General features: G+C 36.8%; 1 protein-coding gene across 2 annotated transcripts; it reads left to right on the forward strand.

Moving 5' to 3' along the window:
* The first annotated feature begins 19 nt into the window (after window positions 1-19).
* Window positions 20-25,165, forward strand: PDLIM3 (PDZ and LIM domain 3). Of its 2 annotated transcripts, XM_072862807.1 has the most exons (8): window positions 20-260; window positions 5,075-5,226; window positions 6,932-7,016; window positions 14,732-14,799; window positions 18,121-18,384; window positions 21,039-21,166; window positions 22,271-22,382; window positions 23,211-25,165. In XM_072862807.1, exons 1-8 carry the CDS (start codon window positions 168-170, stop codon window positions 23,398-23,400), a joined length of 1,092 nt encoding a protein of 363 aa, XP_072718908.1. In that variant the 5' UTR covers window positions 20-167; the 3' UTR covers window positions 23,401-25,165. The 2 variants fall into 2 exon arrangements, with proteins under 2 accessions (XP_072718908.1, XP_072718907.1); XM_072862806.1 differs by lacking the exons at window positions 14,732-14,799; window positions 18,121-18,384 and adding an exon at window positions 14,102-14,289 and having other exon boundaries at window positions 25-260.
* The last annotated feature ends 1,559 nt before the right edge of the window (window positions 25,166-26,724 follow it).

Here is a 26,724-nt window from a genome sequence, read left to right on the forward strand (position 1 = left end):
AAGTGCAGTGCCCGCAGCTGTGGGATGAGTAAAACTTCCTAAGAGGTATACAAGGTCGGCTGCCCTGTCTGGCAGGTGCTCAGCTGACAGCACCCTTCCTCTTATAGCTCGGCTCCTCACACAGACCTAAGGAAAAAAGAACAGTAACCAAGAAAAACCTGTCCAGAATGCCACAAAACGTTACTCTCCAAGGACCAGCACCCTGGGGATTCAGGCTCTCAGGAGGAATAGATTTTAACCAACCCTTAATCATAACCAGGGTATGTACTCTTTCCACTTCCTTTCTATTTATTACATTTATTAGTTATTGCAGATTTTTGCCCTTTACTTTTCTGGAGTTGAGAGATGCAGATGAAGCTGTGCGTAGATTAGCAAGTAGCTGCTAGTTCTGAGGAGAGCCAGCTGAATGCTAACACTTCTTACAAGTTTTGTGTGACGTGTTTTTGGGACTGCTTTACTGGTCTAAGAGACTTTAACTTCATTTCTACTTATGCCTCAAAAACTGAATTTAAGTGCCTTGGCGGCAGAAAAACTCTGGCATGATTTCCCCAAGCATTCAGATGAGAAAATTAGTTTTGAGCCTACTAAAGGCCAGACCCCACTTTTCTCATTTTCACAACTCGCCTCTGTGATCACCAGGGGGAGAAGACTGCTTGGCAGCAGCTCCTCATGTCTGGAAGTTTGTGCTTTGCAAACTCTGTGCCAACTTTATAAGATTAATCTGACTCTTATTTAATTAAATCAAGTCCTGATTATTGCCAGCAAAGGCAACAGCACCCATTTTTACATATGTAAAGGTTTTCACTTTCATAAATGTTAAATCAGTGAATTATTAGAAAGTCACCCAACCCTGAATATGAAGGAGAGAGTTCTTTGGTGTTTTCTGCCATATTGAGAAACAGACAATTTACCTTACCTCCCTAGTAACAGGAAAGAATCCGAGCCTTTATTTTTTCATGGATTTCGAGCTATTAATTGCAATTCATTTAAGAAACCAGTTAATTGATGAATGGAGCATATAAAACACCGTCAGCTGCCCTGCACCTACAGACATAGATCTACTTGAAAGACAGGATATGTATTTTGATAATTTGTATATTTTGAAAATCGTGTTCAATGCACATCAGACTAGAATTAGTTCTCCTTATATTTTTGCTGCTTTTCAGAACCTCAGACATACCAAGCGTGTGTCCCATGAGCCTCCAAATCACCAATGCTTTTTTTTTTTTAAAAAAAAGCCCTGCACTATGACTCAATATATACACTATGCCTGGTATCAAATAAACATCAAGAGCCTTGAAGGATAGGTACTGCTGATGCCTTGCAGTAAATAGGCTTCTAAACAAGAGTCTGTAGAAAATTTAAGGACCAACCTTTCACATATTACACTAGTAAAAATTACTTTCATTTAATCACTTATTCCAGATTTATATAAGCATAAAAGATTTTACTTATTTTAAACAGAAGTAAACCAGAACGCTATTATTTGACTGTGTGTACCTTCATAACAAATACTCATAGGACATAGCAAAACCTTTGGAGAAACAGAAGACAAAACACTTTGAATGAAAAAAGAAAAAAAATCTCTGGATGTTTTGGGGCCTTCATTGCCTTTTATGGGCCTCCAAAAGAAAAATAGTTTCCATTATCTCTAATGAAAAATATTTTAGCGGTGTCTGGTTTGTATTTTCTTTGTGTTTAGATTAAGTGCAATGAAGTTTAAAACTGCAATAACAAAGGATGTTACTATAAATGTAACTTTCTAAAGAATAAATTATTTTGCAATTGACTCATACCTACCAAATGCCTCACAAGACATAAGCCGTTGGTTTCTAGCATATTATAGAAATGCTCAAAATCACATTTCAAGTAGAACTACGAAATAAAATATATATGGGGAAAAATGACATGTTTAAATTTGCTTAGCTCAACTTCAAGAATATTAACGGTAGGTTTGTTTAAAATCAATATTTTTGTTGCTGCAGCACAGATTTAGAAGAGTCCCTAAATAAGTATTCGTGCAGTGCCCCTCAAGAAGTAGTGAATATTTTGCAAGTTTCATATGCCTTGCTTTTTGGGGCCTAGGTATTCCTTTTGTCAAAGGTATCACCAGCCGCCCATTCATATTTGGCTTAACTGTCCTGACAAGAAAAAAAAATTATTAGCCATGAAAACAATAAATGGAAATTATTTTTAAACACAATTTTGAATAACATAATTGGACAGGTGTTAAGTTCAGTTGGATATAGTCCCTGTTCAACAAGAGAAAGCTTTTACCAGGACTTGTCAAGAGAGACAGACAACATAAGAGATCATCATCCACCTGTCTAAAGAACAGATGTCACCTCAAAAGCCCATCTGCGATTTCCCAAGCAAGGCAATTCTCTTGACTGTTTCAAGCAAATGCAAAAGCCACAGATCATGATCACTGGGAGGGTAGGAAGAACAGGAGGGGACTAAAAATAGACATATTCAGATTCTATTAGGGTCAGAAACAAAGAATTAACTAGAAATAATGAAAACATTTCTTGAAATCCTTGGAACCTTACTTGGAACACAGATACAAAGAAAGTACATCAAAGAAACTGATCAAAACCCTAGTCTTAATGAAACGGAATAATTTCAGTTTATTCTGACCAGAAGATAACATTTTGGGTTAAATGTTTAGAGGAATGCAATCCTAGAATTTAAGTCATATTGAATAAAGCATTACAGAAACAATTAAAACTTGTAGAGGTTGGAGGGAACGGCAAAATATTAGCAACTCTAGATTAAGTTATATTTTAATATAGACCTTTACAGATCACAACGCAAGTATTTATGATAACTGAACTTTATATTTAGCCACTCTGTCTGCAGACATTCATAATTCTCTTCAGAAAACACAGAGCCTGAAACATTTATGAAGGAGTGCCATGATGAGCTTCACAAGTCTATTAACAGATGCAGAGAGGTTTTCTTCAAAGTTTCATAGGAGACGTTGCCCCTCATGTAGTTAAATAGTTATCTAGTCTCTGACAACATCTGAGTGTTCAACACATATCCTTGCATTTATCCAAATGAGAGATACCCAGGATACAGGAGCAACAGCCGTGCCATACAGACGTGCCCTGAAGAGCAAGGCAAAAATTTTCCCAAAGCACCAGTAGAATCTACCTCATGCAGCAGGGGTGAGCAAGCAACAAACACTACAGTGATAATATGATTCTAAGTGTTCACAATACACATTTAATGCATCACCAATAAGTTCCTTAAGAAGCAGTATCACTTTGATTACCGAGGTACTGACAATATCAATATTATACCCATGATATGGTATGATCTTGCAATGCACAACCTGGTCCCTCGCTATAAAATGTAGGCTGCAGTACTTTTATCTGCCCCTCTTCCCCACAAGCAACAGTCAAGATTCCCCCCTGAAATACTGAGGAGAGAGAAGAGCTGGCACCTGACCATATTCCTCCTACCCCATCCTAGTGGCAGATCTCCAGCTCCTTCCATCAAACCCAGGAAGAGCAGATGAGGGAAAGGACTATACAAGGGCAGGTAGTTCTGCACCCCAGAAGGCCTGGGCAAGTAGAGCTCAGCACCCCCATCAAGGCGTTAAGGCCCAAAAGACATGTCCCAGAAGCCTGGCAATAATTCAGCTAAGGAATAGGAAATACAGACTCCTGCCCCTTTCCCTCCTTGCTCCCACCAAACAATGGTAACTCCATCCAACCATATAGTGGTATCACTGCAGCTGGTGACAATACATTAAGAAAATCCAAGGGATTGTGCATTATTACCATCAACATAGAGCGGGTTAGGTCCTGCTAGCAGCACAGCTGCAGGGGAATGTAGCTAGACAGATATGCTACTTTATAAGGCAGGGTCATTATCTCAGTACGTTACTGAGGTATGCCTCAGATATAGCAAACGATTTGTTGTGGCATGTAAAAAGCATAATCTACCAAGTTATCGATATAAGGGTTATTCAAGCAAGCTTACTCTTCAGAGGGAACCAAGAATGGCTGGTTTTGCCCATTTTGGGTATTAGAGCATCAACAATCACACTCGAACACTAGGACTCCTGCTGCAGTTTGTCATTCCATGCATGTCCACAACATGCTAAGCAAAGTCAGGAGCCATTCCAGGTTAAAGGGAGAAGCATTATCATACCTCTACCCCTGTCCTATTACAGTAATGGAAGTGGTCTCAGTGTCGTTCATTTACACTTACAGCTGTTGAAGTCTGAGAAACAGAACATTTTGGAGACTCCAGACTTAGAATCTATAAGCAGCTTCCTCAATTCATACTCAGACAGATTATTCAGGCACCTTAACACTTTGTTAAGCACACAATACATGAGTCCATTCTTTTAGAGGGTGAGGGAGTAAAAGCCTCCAGCTGTCCACAAGTACCCGTTTGGAAAGTTTGCCTGACTTGATAATAGCACATGCATTGCAAGTTGTTACAGTGACATCAAAAATAAGTTTACAGGCTGGAATGCAGGAAAAAGCCCACAAAACAAACTCTAAGTTCTTTGAGCATTCAGACCCACCTAAGAGAGATGGACAGCTGGAAAGAGGAGAGACTTACTCTATTTGGTTCATTTTTGCCATTGCTTCAACACTAATACAGTGCAACACATATCAGAAAGAATATTTCTATTTGAAGCACAATTTCTTAACAGTTCTATTCTTCTGCTATTGCCTGGAGTTGTAAGGGAAAAACTTAACTGTGTTTTTCAAGCAAATTACACAATGGCAGTTGAGACGGAAGGTTCAAAGACAAGTTACAGTAACTACCGAAATCAGAGTGGAAACTATTTAATGCAGAATTGTGACGATAATTTCCATCTAATTTGAAGTTATGATGAATAAAGCATTTATATGGTGACCTGACAATAGAACTACAGAGGGTCTGGCAGAACTAAGAACTCACTGTTTTTGTAAGCAACCATATAGTTGTTTACAGGCCCACTCCCTCCCTCCCCAACCCAATAGGAAATAGGGAAGCATGGTGAAGGTTATTTTCTCTATCAATTTTCAGGGATGCATGTTGCTTAAGCAGTTAAATTTTGTTTTTTCAGATTACACCTGGAAGCAAGGCTTCAGCTGCCAACCTGTGCCCTGGTGATGTTATTGTAGCTATTGATGGGCTAAGCACAGAGAACATGACACATAACGATGCCCAGGAGCGAATTAAAGCAGCTGTGCATCAGCTTTGTTTGAAAATAGAGAGGTATGTGTACATGTCTGCTTCCTTCTGAAAGAAGATACTACCCAACCAACTGATGATACAGTACAACTATTATATAATGTAACCATTTTGAATAGTTTTAAGAATTTCACAAAACCTTTAAAATTACAAGCACCCAGACCTACCTCACCAACCCCAGATTAGACAAGACTCCCGAGAACATATCTTCATGGGCACAAGAATAGGCTCAGGCTACTCACCACATTTATTGAGCTGTGAACCGTACCACCTACTGCCGCTGCTGACTCCACAAGTCCTACGTTTGCTGTCAGTAAGCAAACAATTCTTCATATTTTGGGGAAATAATAAAACCCTCAGCCAGCTGTTGCCTGTTCAGTTTCCTCTCTACTCTAACACTCCCTCAGCCACGGGTGGTTATCATTGCCTCCTGCTCTCAAGCACAGACAAAGCTGCTGGTGTACCCTCCCAGTTAAGGAAAGCAACATCACGTCAGACTTTCATAAGGGCTGACAAAGGAGGGGGTTTAAAGCCCACCTCTTTGGTCACAATGTATTAAGCCAAATACAGGATTCTCAAAGCAATGTTAAAAACAAAACAAAACTAGAAAACCCTCTCTTACCTAAACTGCAGGAGTCCAGAAATTTTTTGCGTTCGTTTCTCTCAACTAAAGCCAGCAAAAGAAACAACCTGCATCTTCGCATCTCCTAACTGAGTTTGCTCAGCCTTTCATCAGAATCACCTAGCACACTCTTGCAGCTGCCTCCAGGAATCAGACAGCTCTGATTGACCTGAGGCCCTCAAGGAGGCACAGAACTTTATTACAGCTGACCACAATATTCCTTTCCAAATACAGAACGTTGGGGTTTTTTTTTTTGGAAGGAGCATTGTCCAATTACTAGAGCACATACCACAGTTAAAATATTCCTGCAGTTAGTTCCAGGTTCTGTTACAGATTGATATATGCCATTTAGCAACTCTCTTAGGAAGTAATTTTCAAAATATGACAAGTGTAATTGTGCCTATGAAATACGTGCATATTTTTAAAATACTAAATATTTGTACTTATATAACAAACAATACTAGATTAATATTGAACATTAATATTACACTATTTTAAAATTAGCTGCCACGTTTCACTTTGTCCGTGAAGACAGGATTGTAACTGGTATTTGCATGTTTGCTATCTCTGCTTCAGTGACTGAAAGAATCATCTGTGCAACTCCTATTTACAATTGCACATATACTTTGCGTACCTAGATTGCACTCCTCCTACATTGAAAAGCAGGCTTTGCATGGATATCATGGTCATAAAAAAAGAAAATGATATTGTTCTGGTTTAGGATTATTACTAACATATTCACTTCTTTGTGCAAAATATTCTGAGGACCCAATGTTCCCTCTATCAACCATTGAAAAAACAAAACTGTAAAAAGTTTGGTCAGCTCAGGTCAGAAAGGCACTAATTGCCCTTTGCCTTTGCTTTTGGTAACTACTAACAAATTATTTCCCATTGTTCATAGTATACGTAGTTTTTAAAAAAAAAGTAAATACACTTTTTATATATTATTTACATATAGTATACATTATATATCATTGAAGTATTTTTATGTCAAAATATTAAAAAAGCATAGAACAAACTGCAAATTTTCAAGCTGCATCATATTTTATAGGGATGTATACGACTCTACAGGAATTTGACTTATTTAAAGTCTGCCTTTCTTTCTAGGGCAGGAACTAAATTATGGTCCCCACAAGTTTCAGAAGATGGCAAAGCACATCCCTTCAAGATAAATTTGGAAGCTGAACCACAGGTATGAATTCTTAAAAGTTACCTAACCATTTCCATTCACCTTTTCACACTCTAAATGATCTCCCTTGTGGTCATTAAAATTCTTTGAATAGCACCTCGTCCACTATCTGCCAGTTTAAGCTAATAAGAACCATCACGATTATGATATATATGAACATTTTATCTGAATGGATGTTTCTGATTTTTCAGCTATAACTGAAACAAAACATTAACAAGTTACAACACATCCTCATTGTTCTTTAAAACTGTACATATCACCATAGTTTTATTATGGAAAGAAAATATCTCCTATTATTCTAATACAGTTTAAGTTGCTTTAACTCTTTTAGAGATTCTTCATTATCTAAGGAAGTTCTTCAATCAGGAATAAATGTCAAGTACCAAAGCAATACACTCATCACATCACAACAGTCAGTTAAATAGAGAGACCCATTAATACTGAGTCTCTTTACTTCCGTACATTTTTATACTACACCACAGAACTGAAAGTTTAAAATTTGTACAAAACCCATGTGCTGATCAATAAGCAAACCATTCGCCACTTTTGGCCAGCAAAGTCTTGATCCTTGTATATGAGCAAAGCAAATCCAATCAATTAAAATCCTCCTCTCTCTTCAAACTTGCACCCAGTCCCTTGTGTAAAGCTATGAGCCAAAGTCTCCATATTGTTAATAGTTAATTAGCTAGCAACTGTCTACAACTAGTGCTTTATTCCTTTGTCATTCCTCTGTAACCTACGTGAACATTTGCTGTTCTCTCAAGAGGGGGGAGAGAAGAGCATTCTGCTAATCCTGGCCTTCCAGGATCAAAGCAAGTATGTGAAAGTATTCATTCTGTGCTACCCTAGAAAAATGTAAGTGCAGATTCCATTTCAATAAATCCTATGTAATAAATATTTCCACCAGTTCTGTTTTCATGGAGTCATTCCCAAACATGAATATGGCATTTCAGTGTTCCAGTTCTCTCTTCTTTCCAATCTAAAAACTTGCATTAAGTGATATAGCAAACTTCATCAGAAATAACATAGCCTCTTCAGCAGTAGGAGATAGTATAGTGAAGAAACAAAACTATTTTAAATGCATATTTTTGTGGAATAGCTAGGATATACATAAAATAAATAGTAATGGAACAAATTCACTAAAAAAGCTATAGAGAAAACCATGTAGACATGTATGACAGGAGAGTAATCCCTTTGCATGAAAGCTGCATTCCTAAAAAGGATAGTTACTTAAAAATAAATCACAAGATTTCATTAAGTGCTATTTGGCAGACTACTGAAAAGCAGTCTCCATTGGGCAATCAGAAAAACTCTGTTTCTCCTAGATTAAATAGCCAACCTCTTCATTTTAGTATGTCTCCCTCTTTCCTTCCTAGGAAAATCAGGAGTACTGAGTATATTTAATAAATAATAGGCCCCAGAAAAGTAGCAATGCTTGTAAACAAATATCATAGAATCATTAAGGTTGGAAAAGACCTCTAAGATCACCTAGTCCAACTGTCAACCCAATACCTCCATGCCTACTAAACCATGTCCCGAAGTGCCACATCTACACGTTTTTTGAACTCCTCCAGGGATGGTGACTCCACCACCTCTCTGGGCAGCCTGTTCCAATGCTTGACCACCCTTTCAGTAAAGACATTTTTCCTGATATCCAATCTAAACCTCTCCTGACACAACTTGAGGCCATTTCCTCTTGTCCTATCATTTGTTACTTGGGAGAAGAGACCAACCCCCACCTCTCTACAACCTCCTTTCAGGCAGTTGTAGAGAGCAATAAGGTCTCCCCTCAGCCTCTGCTTCTCCAGGCTAAACAACCCCAGTTCCCTCAGCTGCTCCTCAGAAGACTTGTGCTCTAGACCCTTCACCAGCTTTGTTGCCCTTCTCTGGACACGCTCCAGCACCTCAATGTCTCTCTTGTAGTGAGGGGCCCAAAACTGAACACAGTATTCGAGGTGCGGCCTCACCAGTGCCAAGCACAGGGGCACGATCACTTCCCTAGTCCTGCTGGCCACACTATTTCTGATAGAAGCCAGGGTGCTACTGGCCTTCTTGGCCACCTGGGCACACTGCTGGCTCATCTTCAGCTGGCTGTCGACCAACACCCCCAGGTCCTTCTCTGCTGGGCAGCTTTCCAGCCACTCTTCCCCAAGCCTGTAGCGTTGCATGGGGTTGTTGTGACCCAAATGCAGGACCTGACACTTAGCCTTGTTGAACCTCATACAATTGACCTCGGCCCATCGATCCAGCCTGTCCAGGTCCCTCTGTAGAGCCTTCCTACCCTCAAGCAGATCAACACTCCCACCCAGCTTGGTGTCATCTGCAAACTTGCTGAGGGTGCACTCAATCCCCTCATCCAGATCATTGATAAAGATATTAAACAGAACTGGCCCCCATGCTGAGCCCTGGGGAACACCACTTGTGACGGGCTGCCAACTGGAGTAAACTCCATTCACCACAACTCTCTGGCCTCGGCCATCCAGCCAGTTTTTTACCCAGTGAAGTGTACGCCCATCCAAGCCATGAGCCGCCAGTTTCTCCAGGAGAATGCTGTGGGAGACAGTGTCAAAAGCTTTACTGAAGTCCAGGTAGACAACATCCACAGCCTGTGTTAAACCATATGCTAAACCATTCTACAGTTTATTTACATTTTAGATTAAATTCTGCCATCCAAGAACATCCATCACCCTGTGGAAAAAAATACAGCCTTTTTTCCTACAATTGCTGAAATTTTAAATTAAATTTTACTGCATATTTAGTCACAACACACAAGACTCAGCAGTGTGTATACCAGTAGTGAAAACAGTACAACATCAAAGTTTCTTGAACCTCAGATGACAAATTATTGCACAACTATAACCTGTGTTGTTTAGGTCATATTAGAGTTTGCTGAAGTCCAACTATAAGTAAAGGCATTGAAGCCCAGACGAATGGAGAAAAATCCAAAAGCAGTATAGTATTCCTTCAAATGTAAAACATTTTTATCCAAAAGTATTGTACACATTGACTGGTGTGCAGAAATGTAAAACCATTGAGTTCTATAAAAAGCATTTCCTCCATTTATATAATAATTAAAATTACTCAAAAGGTCATAGATGTTATAAATGTAGTCAGATTTTTTTCACTCTTGCCAGACAGACGTTTTAAAGTTCACTAAGAAAGTTTCACAAAGGGAAATCAATAATTTAAAATACATTATAAGCCAACTAAATAACAATAATAGATGCAGACTTACAGACTCTTCTTAGTAAGTACCTAATTTCTATTTGTAAGCTAATAAAAGATAGTTATAAGTGACAGTAAAACATATTTTAAATTGTTCAGCAATTTGGACAAATACTTGGCCAAAGAATGTTTACGTTAGCTTAAATGAATGAAAATTATTCTACAGATGCTTGGAGATGGTTATGTGAAAACTGATAAACAACTAAATTCTGTGCCTACTCTCAGCTATGGAACAAGGAACCTTTACACTGTAGCAAACTTTTGCGTTAAGCTGAGCATCCCCAAAGAGTCATTTGGAGATTGATATAGGCAACTGTCATGGGACAACAAAAACCATCACTATTTTTTCCTCTGGGAAGAGGAAACTAAGGCAACAATTCTAGTAAATAACTTACAGCAATAAGTGGCTGACTGAGAGCCACTCTTGAAAGCTACACATTCCCCCATAAAAACCAGACACCTAATTTCGTTAGTCTGGAGCAACCTATAGCGTGATGGATAAATAATAGGAAATAACAGACTACTTGAAGTATTACTACTACAATCATATTCTGTATACACATTGTATTCTGTATAAAACCAATTTAGAACATAAGGTTCTCAAAGAATATAATTAGGAAGATAAAATAAAACAGTCTAAATGGCAAACTGTATCTTATAAAATAATTTTTTAAAATCCTTTCTGCTGTATTGTCAACTTAAAACAATACTATGACCTGTAAATTTTTTCTCAGTTACAATCCCTTTAACCGCATCTAAAATGAATTTGTTTCCATTACCACAATTTCTTGAATTGTTTTTATTTGGGCTTTTCTTTTTTGCTTTGAACATTTTATTCAGTGTGACTAGGCTTTTGGCCATGAAAGACATTATACATTCCTGGGAGATACAAATATACTATACAGATAGATAAGCATAAAAATCTAAAAAGAAACCCAAACCACTATTCTAAAAAGTAAGCTTATAGTCTATTACCACTTATAATCAAGTATTGAAACAATATAATTGTGCTAGTCTAGTTTTGAGGACCTACCCCCTCTTCCATAACAGCATTCAACAATAAAGATTTTAGTTACGTGATACCTCCAAAATGTAAACATCTGTGTACTGTCATAGCAATTATCCCCAAGGAATCCCATCATATGGTCCATGTTGGATGCATTTTGACAGACTTTGGGGGCTACATTCATTCTATTCCTGATACCTATATCAATACAAAATGTAGCTACCCCTGCAAAAAGGACGTCAGTCAGCTAGATAAAAATTAAGAAATTAAATAATGTAATTCTCAAATATTCCTGATTAGGAATTTCAACAACCTCCAGTTCTCATTTAGCTTTTGAACTAAAGGAGGACTTTTCACAGATTCAATGAGATCCAATAAACACAAGAGCTGGACTATTTTTGCTGCTGTATGTTCTGTCACTGACATTTTATATGAATAGATGAGTTAAAAAGAAAATGGAATTTAATTCTAACTAACTGCAAATACTTGTTTCACAACTGTTATATTGTAAACATGCTATTATGGTGCCACGTGTCTTCTGTGCTGTTCATTTGTCAACAAGAAATTTAAAAAGGGGATGAAATTACAACGTTCACAGTTGTTTTTGTTTGTTTTGTATCATACATGGATTTAAATGAATTTTAAATACTTTGACATTAATATCTTTCATTAAGTATACATGATCCTAAACACTAGTAGGTTATTTCCATTTACTAATGCATTTTGTTAATGGCAACCCAGTTCTATCAACCAGAAACAAGGAATTGCAAGTAAAATCTTTGTGCTCATTTATCTGATTGCCGCTTTCAGTAGCCTCTTACAGTGCAATGCTGCTAAACATTTTCATTTAATAAAACTGCTTTTTACTGTTTGCATTTTCTGGTTGCACATTCTATATAACCATGACTTTTCTTTAGGTCTGCTCCTAAATACATTTCTGAAACTTTTGTTTTAAATGAAAACAAAAGGGCCAATTCACATTCAGGTTTTCACAATTTTTATAAATTATTCACCAAAACTTTGAACAGAGACTTGATATTGTTTGAGAAAGGAAATAATGCTCTGAGGAATGAATAAAAATCTACAGATGTCAAAAATGTGTCCCTGCTCATCTAATCTCCTCTTATTATCTTGCTTTATTCTGTGGTCTTGAGTATTCAAATATCTATTTTGTCTTTTGGTAATAGGTTGTATTTGTTCTAACTATAAATTTTTCTAGTATTCCTTAAAGCCTAAGGTAATTTTTAAAAGGCATTTCTGCATCCAAAAACCACTTTGTTTAGAGTTTTATTTAGCAGAACAAGAAGACTAGTTTGTACAGCTTGGAAGACATAAGTGAAAGACCACAACTGCAACTGAATAATTTTAAAGCTGAAGATGTTGGCTGTGTCACCGTTAAAAACATGTGATAGCAAATATGTGACAGCGTAAACTGTACACAGTGATTAAGCCAAAGCTCTCGCACCTAAGGCACAAGCTTCAACAATTTGAAATAAATCTCATTCAACAGTATCAGAACTTAGACTGTCTACAGGTCATATGACACAGTGGGATAGCAATGGAAATACAGAAATGGTCTATAGTATTGTAGATGTTTTCCTAGTACACCTACCACACTCAAAAACAAAGCCAAATCAGAGAATCGGCAAAGATTTCCATGAAAATTGAAGTATTAGTGACCTGTGCTATCTTAACATTGCAAGTTCCAGTCTCTAAAGAGACCAAGTGAAATTGTACAAACCTATTCGTTAGGAACAAGAGCTTTTTATTGCATATGGATGGAAGTTCAAGTGCTCTCGCAGTACTGTCTCCAAAGAGCGCTGCAGGACATCAGGAAAAGGTGATGGACTACAGCAGCAAACGTTCTTCACCCACTAGCACAGAAGGAAGAAAAAAACCCTCAGCAAAACTATTTTTTTCCAAAGTCTTTATTTCTGTGGATTAGGGACGGACCTGAGCTCACAGGGACTCAAAGGAGACTGTACTCAATATGCACAATACATATAAGTGAATTTTCACACATTCAACAGTCTATTCCTGTTATATTCCTGGCCAATCACTAGAGAATAACATTGTAAGTTATCTGAAAGGTCATCAGAGATTTTGTTTCCAGATCTTATCCCTATGAATTCCACAACTGGAGGAAATTATCTGGGCCAAAAATAAACAAAGTCGTATTCCAGAAATAAACAAACATATGCAGAATGATTTCCAATTTACCCATTTCTGGGTTTTACTTATTTATGATAATTTCACATTATCTTTAAATTATACCGCATCACAGTTTTTGACACACAGGTATGCTTCAAAGTATGGAATAAGTTCAGAAGAATGTCCTCGATCTGATGTACATTCAAGACTATTTCAGTTAAAAGAAGGGTTAAAAACTACGTGTTTTCTAGGCAAGACATTTACAATAAAATCTTCATACTTTTGCAAGTCCCTCCATCAGTATGTGACAAAAAAGCAGAAGCCAGAGATTAGCACTAAAGCAAAGCAATTAAGCTAACTATACATCGAATGATTCTAAAAGAAGAACGTAAACAGTGCAAAATCTAGAGAACAGGTTACTATAATATTCATCCCTCCCATTTCTTCTTAAAGTTGCACACTACTTACAAATGTGGAATGCCTTCTATTTGCCCTGAGGCAGGAAAATAACAGTCTCTGAATGTGTATGGCTTAAGTAGCATGTAGAAAATTCATGGAAAAATATAGTCTGCTTGCACCGGTTAAAAATAACAGTCGCAAAAGTAAAAAACGCAGAGATTAACAATACTGATGTTGTCAGATTTACTCATTACTAGCTTTGGTGTGCATTGTAGCTTTGTGTATTTTGTCTGCCTATCATGTACAGGAATTCAAGCCTATTGGTACAGCTCACAACAGAAGGGCCCAGCCTTTTGTTGCAGCAGCAAATATTGATGACAAAAGACAGGTAGTGAGCTCCTCCTATAATTCTCCAATTGGGCTGTATTCATCTGGCAATATTCAAGACGCGCTTCATGGACAACTGAGGGGTCTCATTCCTAACTCATCGCAAAAGTGAGTACTGGAATTTACTTATAATACATGGTCATTTGTGGTATATCGCTACATGTTCTGTTTTCCATTAAAAAGTCCAGCTCTTGCTGTTTTTTCTGATAATCAGGAGTTTATTGATTATCCAAAAAAATGGTGATAAAGGAAGCAATTTTTTCCAACACAGAAAACTATCCATTCAGCTCTGTAGTAGCAACGCTGCAGGTAGCTAAAATTTGCCCTCTACGTTGGGCTGCAACACTACCTACCGTCCTTCTCTCTTACAACTGCACTTTACTCTGAATGTTTCTGAACACAAAAGTGATTGTATTTTGAGTAGCAGGAATGTACTAACTAAACACGGTTACTTCATGGTTACAATTTTAAAACTTTGTTAGCTACTTTTTAACTATAAATAAGCATTTACAGGCCAAAGAAAGTTATTTTAACCCTCTTTTCTTTACAGGATATGAACTACTTTGAACACAAGCATAATATTCGGCCCAAACCTTTCATAGTCTCAGGCCGAAGCAGGTTATAAACTCTGAGTGCTGTGCTGGATTTGGATGCATGGTGTTATTTTTTAATGGATACTCACCATTCACATTAATAAAGCATACTGATGCATTTGAAATTTACTTATAGTAGTATATAGCCTAACACTGAAATTAAAAATACCTGAAATGGTTGGCTTGCAGAGATCAGGCTTGAAATTCAAATTTCTGTTTCCGAAAGAAAGCAGGTCCACACTCCCATCTCAGTTATACTGATATGAGTCTGAAGGAACTGTATTCATGAACCTGATTCAGTTTACAGCGTAGCACCAGATATTGTATACTTATAAATCTATGGGACTCTGAAATTCTTCTGTCCAAATGCAAATACATGTAATTTGTTAACTTGCTAAATAAAAGATAGCTAGTTATATAAGGTATCATCTAGGCCATTCAGAGATCTTACATCTGCTTTTCAGCAGACCTCTATTCAGCAGGCAACCTAATGCAGAGCTAAAATAGGAGAACTATCTGATGCCACAGACATGTAAAGCTCTAAAATGCAGAAAAGCTTATATATTTACATCCGTCATCTTAGTGTAATACTCCTCTATCATAACTGGGGATGAAATGCCTCACTATTATTTACATTATTAAATACAGAGGGGAAAAACCAATGCAAACCCTGTGGCTAATAACCCAAGGAAGCTCAAAAGCGCTTCCTTTATCCTTTCTAGCAGTAGCAGTTTTTACCAGTGAACTTGGTGCCCTGCATTTCATTCTGAAAATTTAAAATGCCTGCATTTCAATTACACTAATTTAAGTCTGACAAACTAGACCAGAAAAACAGGATGATAATTGATTCCTGTGTACAAAGGACAATCTCATATGGATTATCAGTTTTGTGAGACGTGTTAAATTTTTCAACCACCTGAGTGATAAAGAGGAGACTGTAGAAGATGGATAGCATCCCATCTTTCTGTGAACAAGAACCATCAATGGAGAACACCGCTGCAGTGGAGAAAAGGTGCCCATCTCTCCTTGCAGCCTGATGCTGGTAGAGGATAAATGACAGAACAGTCCCTAGCAAACATGCAAGGCCTCTAACCATAGGCAGCACTTGCATACTGTACCTAAACTGACGTTTGGACCACTAGGTACCATTTACAGGTACTTAATCGGATTTATGGAGATTCAAATGAGTGTCTCAAGAGCCTAATCTCCTAATTCAGAAACCTCAATTACACAATATTTTCTGTGAAAATATTGAAGTAAATGGCCATTTTCCAGCATGTCATATGGGGAAAAAACCTGCAAAAATTAACCTGACAGGGATGCAACAAGTTTCAGAACTTTAGTTGGGCAAGCTCTGTCAGGTGTTCTAGCACTGGAGAAGTCTGTGTTTACAAACTGCGGAATCTCTGACAGAGGGTGTTACATCTACAAAACCTTGGTTGTCCCACTGTTTGTCTGCTACTTTGTCATCAGTTTGGCTCAATACATATCCTCTGCTAAACACAGCAAAAACCAAACCACCACCTTGACTGTACATATCCCTTTAGGACAGAGAGCTGAGGCTAAATAGGACTTTGACTAAAAGAAGAGCTGATTCCAGCCTCTGGGTTTGAGCTAATGGATTTGACATTAGCCACAATTTTGGACTTTATTCTGGCAAAACTAACTGGAAATTCTATTTAATCTATGATTATATTTTATTTATACTTATAATTTATTCTGTTTTAACATTACTTTGGCTGCTTATAGCAAGAGTTGTGCTTTTTCTAGCCTTTTCCTGCTACTTTCGACTTACTAACACTATCAGCACTGACAAAACTTATTCTACTGCAGGATCTAAAGGTGGTCTTGATTATTCTAAAATAAAAGACTGCAAATTTATAAGTTGCCCCAGTGTGAATTTTTTGGCTGGCTCATGCTAGGCGATGATGCAGAACTGTACTTTTGCTTTAAGGCTTGCCTACCATTTCTGGAATTAGCTTTCTTTTGATATGTTTTTGATTGTGGAGTATATATTTCCCTTTACATTTTTGAGAAAGTGGTCCTACACAAATTCCCCTCTGAATCAAAGGGAGAATTTTGGGTCGTCTTCTCCACCCAGGAGTAGCTACTGGGCAGAGTACTGTACTATCAAACTGGGAAATAGAGTATTCTCCCAGGTTTACAGAGAATCATTCAGCTTGGAAAGAACTAACCACAACCCTGATATGCAGGCTGGAGGAAAGAGATTAAGCATTTATCATCCCATAGCTCTGAATAACACATAAATGGTAACCAATGGCTCTGGAAAGCCTGGGCTATGTGCTGGTACACAGCAACAGCAAAGAAATATCCCATAACGAAGAAAGCCTCTGAGGTGCTATGGAGAAAAGACTGAAGTGTTCAGAATAGTGACACTGAAAAAGACTTTGGGCTTAACGTTCACATTGTTCTACTAATCCTTTTCCAGAGATGTCAAATTGGTGTGCAGTAACTTTACTTCAGCAACAATTGTCAAGCAACATTAATATTTCTAAAAAACTGTACATCTTCTTTATTATATATAAATTATATGTAAAATCTACTTCAAAAGCAGTAAAATTAATTCTCTGAATACATACCCATTGTTCTTGTGAAGGACCACTTTACATTCTGGAAACACTGTAATTTAGAAATGCAAAAGTATGCCTGCCTGGTTTAGTATCTTTTCTTCTTTGAAACATTCAACAAATATTTAAAAAATGAAATATCTTGTTAAACTAATTTTAAAAGATTAATAAATATCTTCTTGTGGAATTTAAGGAAATCTAGGAAATGTCACATTCATTATTTCATACTGCTTTATAGGAGTCTCTTCAACTGTGGACTAAGATGGTTGTGAGGTGCAGGACTGGAATGATGTGTCCAGGATTCCAGTACTGCAGGTGTTTATTCTGTCACTGACATGGACAACTCACATAACCTTTGTATGCTACCCTTTCGCAGACGTTAAGAATTACTCACTTAGAACAACAAATTTTAGGGAGGCTTAATTAACCCTCAATAAAATCTAGCATTAAAAATGTAAAGTAGTAGTATATTCTGAATTATTCAATCTATCAAAGAATTTTTACTATCTTTAAAGAAAATGCATGCCGGAATTTTAAGGACTGCTTTATAACTGGCATTGATACTTTTTACAGGAAAATACTTTTCAACGAATACACATACTTTTGCTTTTCTCCACGTTCTATTCTTTTGCTTTTCTGTATCTGTTCTGTTTACGCTTTTCAGCCTGTTAACATCACCATATTCCTGTCCTTTTGTCTTTATTCTCTATAATCTGATATGCATTGCACACTCTTCTGTAATCTGGCTATTAACACAGTGGATGCAGCACTCCCTCGGGGATTGACTGTGGCAGTGGACGCAGTACCCCCTCGTCAATTAGCACGGTTAGCTCTATCTGCCCTACCGAGCTGAAAGCAGTGTCTAAGATGGCCCCTAACATTCCCTTGGAAATGGAGCTTCCCGGTGTCAAGATCGTACACGCTCAGTTTAACACACCTATGCAGTTGTACTCAGATGACAATATCATGGAAACACTGCAAGGCCAAGTTTCTACAGCTCTGGGGGAAACACCCATAATAAGGTAATTAGAGCAGTATCTTTAATATTTATGAATATACAAATTTAGAATATACCAAAAATCATGAGCTTTAATAATATCACGCTTTCTACAAACATGGGTAAAAGGGTTAGAGAGAACCTAAGTCGCTTAAAGCCATTCAGTATTTTCATAAAATATTAGTAATTAACGATTTTTAACCCAAAGTATTCAAGGAGTCTTTCAGAATTTACAAATAAATATTCCATAGGAAATAATCTTATATTTGTAGCTAATAAATAAAAACTGATGATGCTACCTGGACTATTAGCTGACTGACCCCTCCAAATCAAGATTCTGATTCCCTCCAAAATTCAAAACTCTTTATTATTATAATAATTATTTATTTAATAACTTATTAATACTTAATAAAATATTATTATTAACTCAAATTGATTTCAACTGTTGAAATTCAGGTTATGAAGCTTAGGAAATCTTGTACATGTTTATAGTGTTCTAGACATTTAACTCCCATTCAGGACAACTCATTTAGTACGACTAGCTCTTGTCCAAAAAGAGCCAGAATTGATTTTGTAGGCCTATTAATGCATCTCTGACTTATTAATTTTATCCATTGCAATGACTAAAAGTCAGGTAGGAACCTTATGTATCTGGATAACAATGATGATTATACAATACAAAGTTTTAAAGCATTATTCATTTTTTTCAAGGGACAATTCATCATTCACATTGCTTTACCTTTACTTTTGCATAATAGTAAAATATTCTTCTGTTTTACAACAGTACTTAAGTTAATAATTCATACGTATGGTGTAAACTAAAGCTAATTACTAATATTTCAAATAAGCAATAATCACTGGCACCAATGAGCCTTCTTCAGCACCTTGCAGAATCGGGCTACTACTAACCATAAAAATTATATTTATACAGAAGTATTTAAGTTCACCCTATCTGATGAAAACTGTAGTTCATTAAGTCTTTGCAGAGTGATGTTACTCTACTGCATGAATATTTATCCTCAATCACAACAATTAGAGAACAATAAAAGAAAAATTTGCTTTTTCTTCATTCTGAAATCATGGATTAAGCCCAGAGTAATCAGATTTCACAAATGCCTGTGGCATTCCCAGTTTGAGAACGGACTCTCTACACAGGTGTGAAATGTCTCTTTTGTTGTGGGATTGGTTTTCACTATGTATGCATTTAGAAATGTTATCTCACACCTTTGTGTCTCTTTTTTTGCCTTCTGTATGTAATTGTATTATCACTTGTTTGATGTTTAGAAGTATTTTAGTAAAGAGGAGAGAATCAAGGGTTTAATTAGCCATCGGTGAGAACTGTAAAAACTAAGCTCCTTCTATTCATTAAAATCTTGCAACAAGAGAAGAAAGTAGTATTTTCTTCACCAGCTTCAAGACAGCTCAGAGAAATCTGTTTATTGATGAAGATGCAAACAATTAACATCAGCAACAGGGGTCACTGCCCAACTGCCGCTGCTCTTACTGTGCCATTTGACAGCTTAGATGCTACCCTGGGAAACAAACCAAACCATATAAAGCAAAATCCAGTCTAATTCCATGTGGAATTAGTTGCTTATTTCCAGTGGAAACTTACCTAAGGCTTAACAGACAGTAGGACACCAGTTGTAACACAAAGCTTAAACTGGACATTTATGTACGTATCACTGAGATAACAGACTTCATCGAAGTAAATCCGGACCTTTCTAATTAGTCCCAGTAGCAGTTTGAAATTTACAGATGCCACACATTCAGCCTAATTCCTGCCAGTGCATATAGTCATCTACTCTTCCTCTCAACTACTTAGGACGTTAGTTATCATGATGAATTTAAAACATTCAGCACAGTTTACAATACCATGAAATATTCTTGGTAAAATCTTCGGCTCACAGGTCATTGGAAATTCAACCATCAACTGTTGTTTGGACAATAATGTACTTTATATTTTTATCATAAAATTGGCATTACAAAGTCAGCCATGTCCCATTCTAATTAAATTAAGAAATAGAATTTCCATTCATCAGTGTTCACCTTACAATGCTTCCTACTATGCAATACCTACTTCACTCTCTCTTGTCACCTCCATAAGTTAAGTAAGTAACAATTATCTTAGCCAAATAATCACTATATTAAGTAGTGATTGAGCCAACTTAGAAAAGGAAGAATACCTTCATGTCATGATACTCTCCCAAAAGATTTGTTTGCTTAGGTTTTGACTGACCTTATGTAAAGATATGAGCTGTGATTTTAACAACATTCTTGAGGCCAGCTGCTGTGAAAATGGAATTTCTGGATAGTGTACCAAAGAGCACCTGGTAATACAGCAGCTGATTACAGGAATGCAAGTGCTTTGAGGTTAAACACAGGTACCGGCCTATTTCCAAATGCCGTTAGAGCCAGAACGGTAATTATGGAAATACTTGCATGAGTTTGTAGATTTCTTTTTGTAACAATTGCACAGATTCTTTTTTTTCAGCACTTTTTAGATCAAGAGGAGGCTATATAAAGCAATGCTACCTGGAAGAAAGAGTCTTTCAGTAGCTGTAGAAACACATTGTCTTTATGTTTGTTTCCTGAATCATATTCTATGCCTGGGGGAGCTACTGCTTTAAAGTTACGTTTGTTAAACTGCTTTATCTGCTCTTCCTCCCTGTGACACAGTGACCCATCTCCCAACTCAGTGCCTCAGTCTGACGTGTACAAGATGCTGCATGCCAACCAGGAGGAGCCCAGTCAACCTCGCCAGTCTGGCTCCTTTAAGGTGCTCCAGAATTTAGTCTCCGAGGAAGGTGGTTAATAATGACATATTCTACCTATTCAAAGCATTTTTAAATGTTTGTGGGAAGGGGGAATCTGAGAAGAAAATATGGGAGATCAGAGCTATAAGAATTTCTGAAAGCCCAAGGCATTCTGAATCTTATAGATAGCACACCAGCCTCCTAACATTTTTCCCCCTTGCTTTTATAGCTAGCAATCTCCTGTGTGAATAAAATGGGGGTGTTAATCACATTTTTCAGAGTCTCTTCTCAGATTTTAAGATTGTTAATGCACAAAGATGACTTTAACTGAATGATAAAAAGTTTTATGCAAGAGAACTTTTGGGACAAGCTGCATATACTCATGACACCAAGAAAGAAAACACTCTCTTCCACATCCAGGAAAAGAGAAACTTAAACCCACTCCTAAAATGAGTTTCACCCATCCCCTCTTCATTCTAAATAAAAACTGAAGAGGACAATATAATTTACTGTCATATTTCCTTCAAATGAAGAAGTCTTGAAAATAACATTACTAAAGGCTGCAAGTTTGTTATATGTACAGTAAGTGTAAAGAATAAAATACAACCAAAATTAACCTAAAAGGTAAATACCTAAAATTTTAATTTTTATATCTCAATATTTATCAGAGAAGAGAGAAATACACCTAATTGTCTATATATATCATTGTGGGATTTTACTTGGCATTTTCTTGCATTTTGCTATAATTTTGTATTCATACCATGTTACTAATCTTTCCAAATTTGTTGTATGGTTAGTTATATAAATAAGAAGCTTTCTAACAATAGGTCTTGACTATGTTATGTTGCTGTATTAAAGCCAAATCCTCCTCCCTCTCCTACTATACTCAAGACCTACTATCAGAGAATTAGGTGATGTCTGTGAGACAGAGAGCACTATATATACAAAATCACTTTTGTACTTGCTTTTTGCACAGCTACAGAATGTTTTTCCCAATTCCAAAGAGGTGGAATCTGGCCCACTAAACTTGTATAGAGAAACTTCATTGTTTCTTGATACAAGGGACATCCAGAACTGTATTTACAGTAAAAGTATTTAGCTGCATCAGATGCTTTTATATTAGCCTGTACATAACAGGATTGTTTTGGTTCTCAGACGGACGCCCCGTGGGTACAAGAAGTGTGAAAGCACCTGTAACAAAGATACCTACTGCCATGCCTGGTGTCCAGAAAGTGCCACTGTGTGACAAGTGTGGGAACGGGATTCTGTAAGTTGTTTCTTTTTAGTTTTAGAAATCTCTAGTTCAAGCGCATGTCCTCAAACACCACCGCAGACTACAGGAATGCTTTCCAAGTGATGGTCTTGGTCTCCGTCTGCACTAGTAGAAAAATGCTTCTAGAGAACAGAGATATGAAAACATATTCTTCTAAATCCCAAATTATTAACCTGTACCTTAGACACTTTTGATACAGATTATTTCAGTTTTGACAATGTACCATCAAGGCTTTAATCAAGGTTTCTCAGGACCTTTTGCAAGTCAATCATTAACACATACATAATGAAACCAGCAGTTACCTGTGCTGCATTGTCTCGGGTTGCGAATTCTCAGAAGTTTCTTGGTAGTGTAAAGCATCCTTCTCCCAACCCAGTGGAAGTATCCAGAAAGCTCTGTGGGCCTATTTTAAAACTACCAGATTTCTACCTGAATGACATCACTAACTTCAGCAAAGAACACAGATAATGATGAGCTCAGAGAACACAGTCACTGAGGAAAAGAAATGTGGTTTTTAAACGCATTTTGTCACTGATAGGTTAGACTGTGCTTTCTGTGTTGTAACCAAACTAACATGTTTCTTCAAACTCTAGTTGTCCAACGAACTATTGAACTATGTCATCAAATCTACGGCATTTTATGTCACTTACTCAAAGTCAGCTTCCAACCTTAAATTATACAGTGGTCGGCAAAACCACTAGACGAACAAACTAAAAGCCTTAAGATAAATACCTAGAATTTACTTTGTGTCATACTGTAGTTTCTTCTTACTTTAAATTCATATAAATTAATCGTTTTTTTCTTTTCATTGTTTCTGTATAGAGGAACAGTGGTGAAGGCACGTGATAAATACCGGCACCCAGAATGTTTTGTGTGCTCTGACTGCAATCTCAACCTGAAACAAAAAGGCTACTTCTTTGTGGAGGGCCAACTATACTGTGAAGCTCATGCCCGAGCTCGCATGAGGCCACCAGAGGGATATGAAGCAGTTACCGTTTACCCAAAATGCTAGTCTTACGTTAACACACAAATATATGCATGCACACAAAAAGCCATTAACAGCTTAGAACTGCAGTACAAGTGTCAGGACTTCCGCCTGATTCCAAAATAGCAGCTTTTAAATCTTTTCTTGTGGGATTCTGAGAGAGGTGGAAGTCCCTATGAGCCGGCAGTAGCATATTATACCAGTAAAATTCTGCTAACATATTATCTTTGAAGTTGCCAATATAACTCAACGAAGTATAAACTAAAACAGCTGTACTGGAATAAAAAAAGTGAAACAGCTGAGGTATTACATAATTACTACAGCATATACATAAGTGCTGTAATCAAGACATTATTTTTAACGTAAATTAAGCATCTGTGCAAACACCAAAGCCATCAAGGCATTACAGGCGGGGCCCTAACAAATGTAGAAACTTGACAGATCATTAGAAAAGCAGCTATTTTACATGGGTAGTACAAAACAAGCAGTTGTTCATGTCTGCTTCCACCATCTATTATTCAACTACCATTAATGTATGCCAAAAATAGATTTTGCTTACTTTGCTTTGAATTTGGGGTTATATTGACTTAGTTTTCTGATGCAGCAACTGTGATAAGGAATAATTACCATGTCATACAATAAAATGGCTAGTATAATAAAGACTGTTTAGTAAGAAGCAAAACAGAAGTTCTACGTTGTTTTAACGATTTGCAATGAAATCAGCTTCCACATCACTTAGCAGAAAATTGTTCTGAGGCATGGACACACATATATTGTTTTCTGGAAATAAAACCCACACTCTCGTAGGAACTCACTGCAAATTGAGAATTAAAGTAAATTTTAAAATCTTTCTGCAGAAAATGGTACTGGTTTTTTGCATCTCCATCTTTCAATTTCCATAATAGAAACAGTGGGGAACTATCATCATAATATCTTCATTGCTGGTAAATTAAAACTTGGACAACTTTAAAAATAAATGTTAATTAAAATATGCAAAGGAAAGACCTTTTATAAAAAGCCTGGTGAAGTCCTAAGGAAAAAAAAAAGCTGAAAGAATACAGTTTTTAAATCAATTTCTGAAACTTTTAAAGGGCTACATTGCTTTCAGGTAAGTGCCAGCTACTTATACACACCTGACTGACAAACCGAAGCATTTTCAAAAAATATCAACACAATTCATAAATTATTTATGGGGGTATTTTGAATCCACTTTAAAGTAGGAAAATCTACAAAATTTTATATCAAGTCTACAAGGCTAGCAGAAATTAACAACTCAGTGGCAAACAATCTTATATACTTTTCCCATTCTACAATGTAAGAAGCTTAAAATGTAAGAATATGGAATCAAAGTAAGAAGCTGTACATACTTTAAATTTATTTTAAAAATTCAGATGAGTCCCAAAGCTTGAAATACAATGTCCACATATTCAAAGACTTTTCAAAATATCTTAAAGTATTATTTCACAATTTAAATGTTTTTAAAATGTGTGTGTCACAGCATTTAGAATTTATGCCTGCATATCAAAAGCAGACATAAAAGAAGTGTTGCACCCTTTTAAAGCTTAGTTCCTGAATTATTTTTGGGCAAAAAACATAATTCTGCTCCTCATGTATCATGGAGACTATGTGTAGGATTTATATTTTTCCACTGATAAAGCCCATAAAATAAATCTGAAAATCCTTTTGAAAGTAAGAGTGCACATAACGTCTATTTTTACAAACGTAAAATGTCATTGGTGTTTTAAAATATTTGCTTAACATTCATTTCTTTGTGGAGTAACTGAAGGTAAAAATAAATCTACTATATGTGATAAAGACTCTGTATTTCTTTTCAACTGGTATGAAAAATGAGAAAGTGTGAGTGTCAAGTGACTTGACAATAATAGAAGTTTGGCATTTTCAGCCTGACAGAGGAGTATGCTTTGGATTTATCAAACCGCTGGCAAGAATGAAACACAATTTTTGTATTAGACATTTGAGTATATAATCTGGGCAAAATTAGCTTTCTAAAACTGAATGAGATCATGTGCTTTCAAAACTGAAGACCCAAAATTGCTCTCTCTTTAGAAGGCCAAACACAGCAATTGTAAATGTGGGGAAACTCTTGGAAATGTAGATACAAGAACTGTTAGGTTAAAAGAAAGTCATAGAACATGACCTGATGCCAAAACTTTGGGGAAAGTTCAGTGGTATTGCATCATCGCATGGTGCTATTTTGGGAGGTTTGAGGTTGAACATGATTTTGATAGACTTAGAAGGTAAGCCTATCTAATTACAAGTACTGGCCTATGTGAAAACCTTTACACCAATATAACATAAAGGAAACAAAGATTTTCAGTTAATGCAGATTCCAAAATCCTTGATCCTGACAGAGGAGAAAAATAGGAAATCTCATCCTACAGTCACTTCAGTCTGCAGGACTTGAATATAGAGATTTAAATGTGAGAGAAAGTTATAGCAATTCTCTCTATAGCGTGCTCAAGGCTGAATTCTTTATCTCAGTAGGGTGTCAGTGGTTCCTGGCGCAAATCCTTTACAAAGTGTCCAGCTAAAGAACTATCTATCTGCTTTATCTTCTGGCTTAAGAATGGCATAGCCAGTAAATCATGATAGCTTAATGCTACTGCACCTCTCAGCTGTGTCCAGACTTTTTAATATATATATTACAAGCTGAAGAGAGACATGGGATTTATTTTTAGATGGAGAGAAAGATAGTAAGTGTGACTTCACATGCTTGTTATCTCGACTCCTCAGATGTTGATCAACAGGTGTGAAAAGCTTTCCTCAGCTATGCTACTGCTGCATAAACAGCAGGGCTGTTCTGGGAGATGTTAAAAACTTATATGAAACTGTAATTCTCCAAACGAGTAAGCCAAGAACTGCATCTGAAAATACACAGGTTAATTTATATGGTGCTTTTGTATCAATTGTTCCAAGACAAATGCTTTGGTCTTTTAAGTAATGCTGAAGCGTTGCCAACAATTTGAAACCTAAAAAGTTCTCTAAAGTAGTTAAAATAAACTATGTTGTTTCCATCAACTCAATAACATTTTTCAGTTTTTCAACCACATTTCATCACTTAAAAAATTAGACTAACACTTCTGTTCAGATCAGAAGTATACCATTGAAAGTAAACCCCCCATCGCTCCCACTTCCTGCATTTTGGTTCACATCACACAACAGCTTCAGAGTGCACAAAGTGGCTTCCTTTACGATTAAATTCAACTAGAAGATGATCTCTGGGAGCACTGCTAATGCACACCAACCACTAATGGGCATTCAGTCCATAGAATCAAATTAGAGCTAAATAGCCCCTCCTTGAAACACAGAGTAGGTAGATGCCAGGTCCTC

This window comes from Ciconia boyciana, chromosome 5 (assembly GCF_034638445.1).
Source record: "Ciconia boyciana chromosome 5, ASM3463844v1, whole genome shotgun sequence".
Lineage (NCBI taxonomy): Eukaryota > Metazoa > Chordata > Aves > Ciconiiformes > Ciconiidae > Ciconia > Ciconia boyciana.

Coding starts and splice junctions, on each gene's coding strand:
- PDLIM3 (XM_072862807.1), top strand. CDS start 168: ATGCCACAAAACGTTACTCTCCAAGGACCAGCACCCTGGGGATTCAGG. Junction 261..5,074: donor AACCCTTAATCATAACCAGG/GTATGTACTCTT, acceptor TTGTTTTTTCAG/ATTACACCTGGAAGCAAGGC. Junction 22,383..23,210: donor AAGTGTGGGAACGGGATTCT/GTAAGTTGTTTC, acceptor GTTTCTGTATAG/AGGAACAGTGGTGAAGGCAC.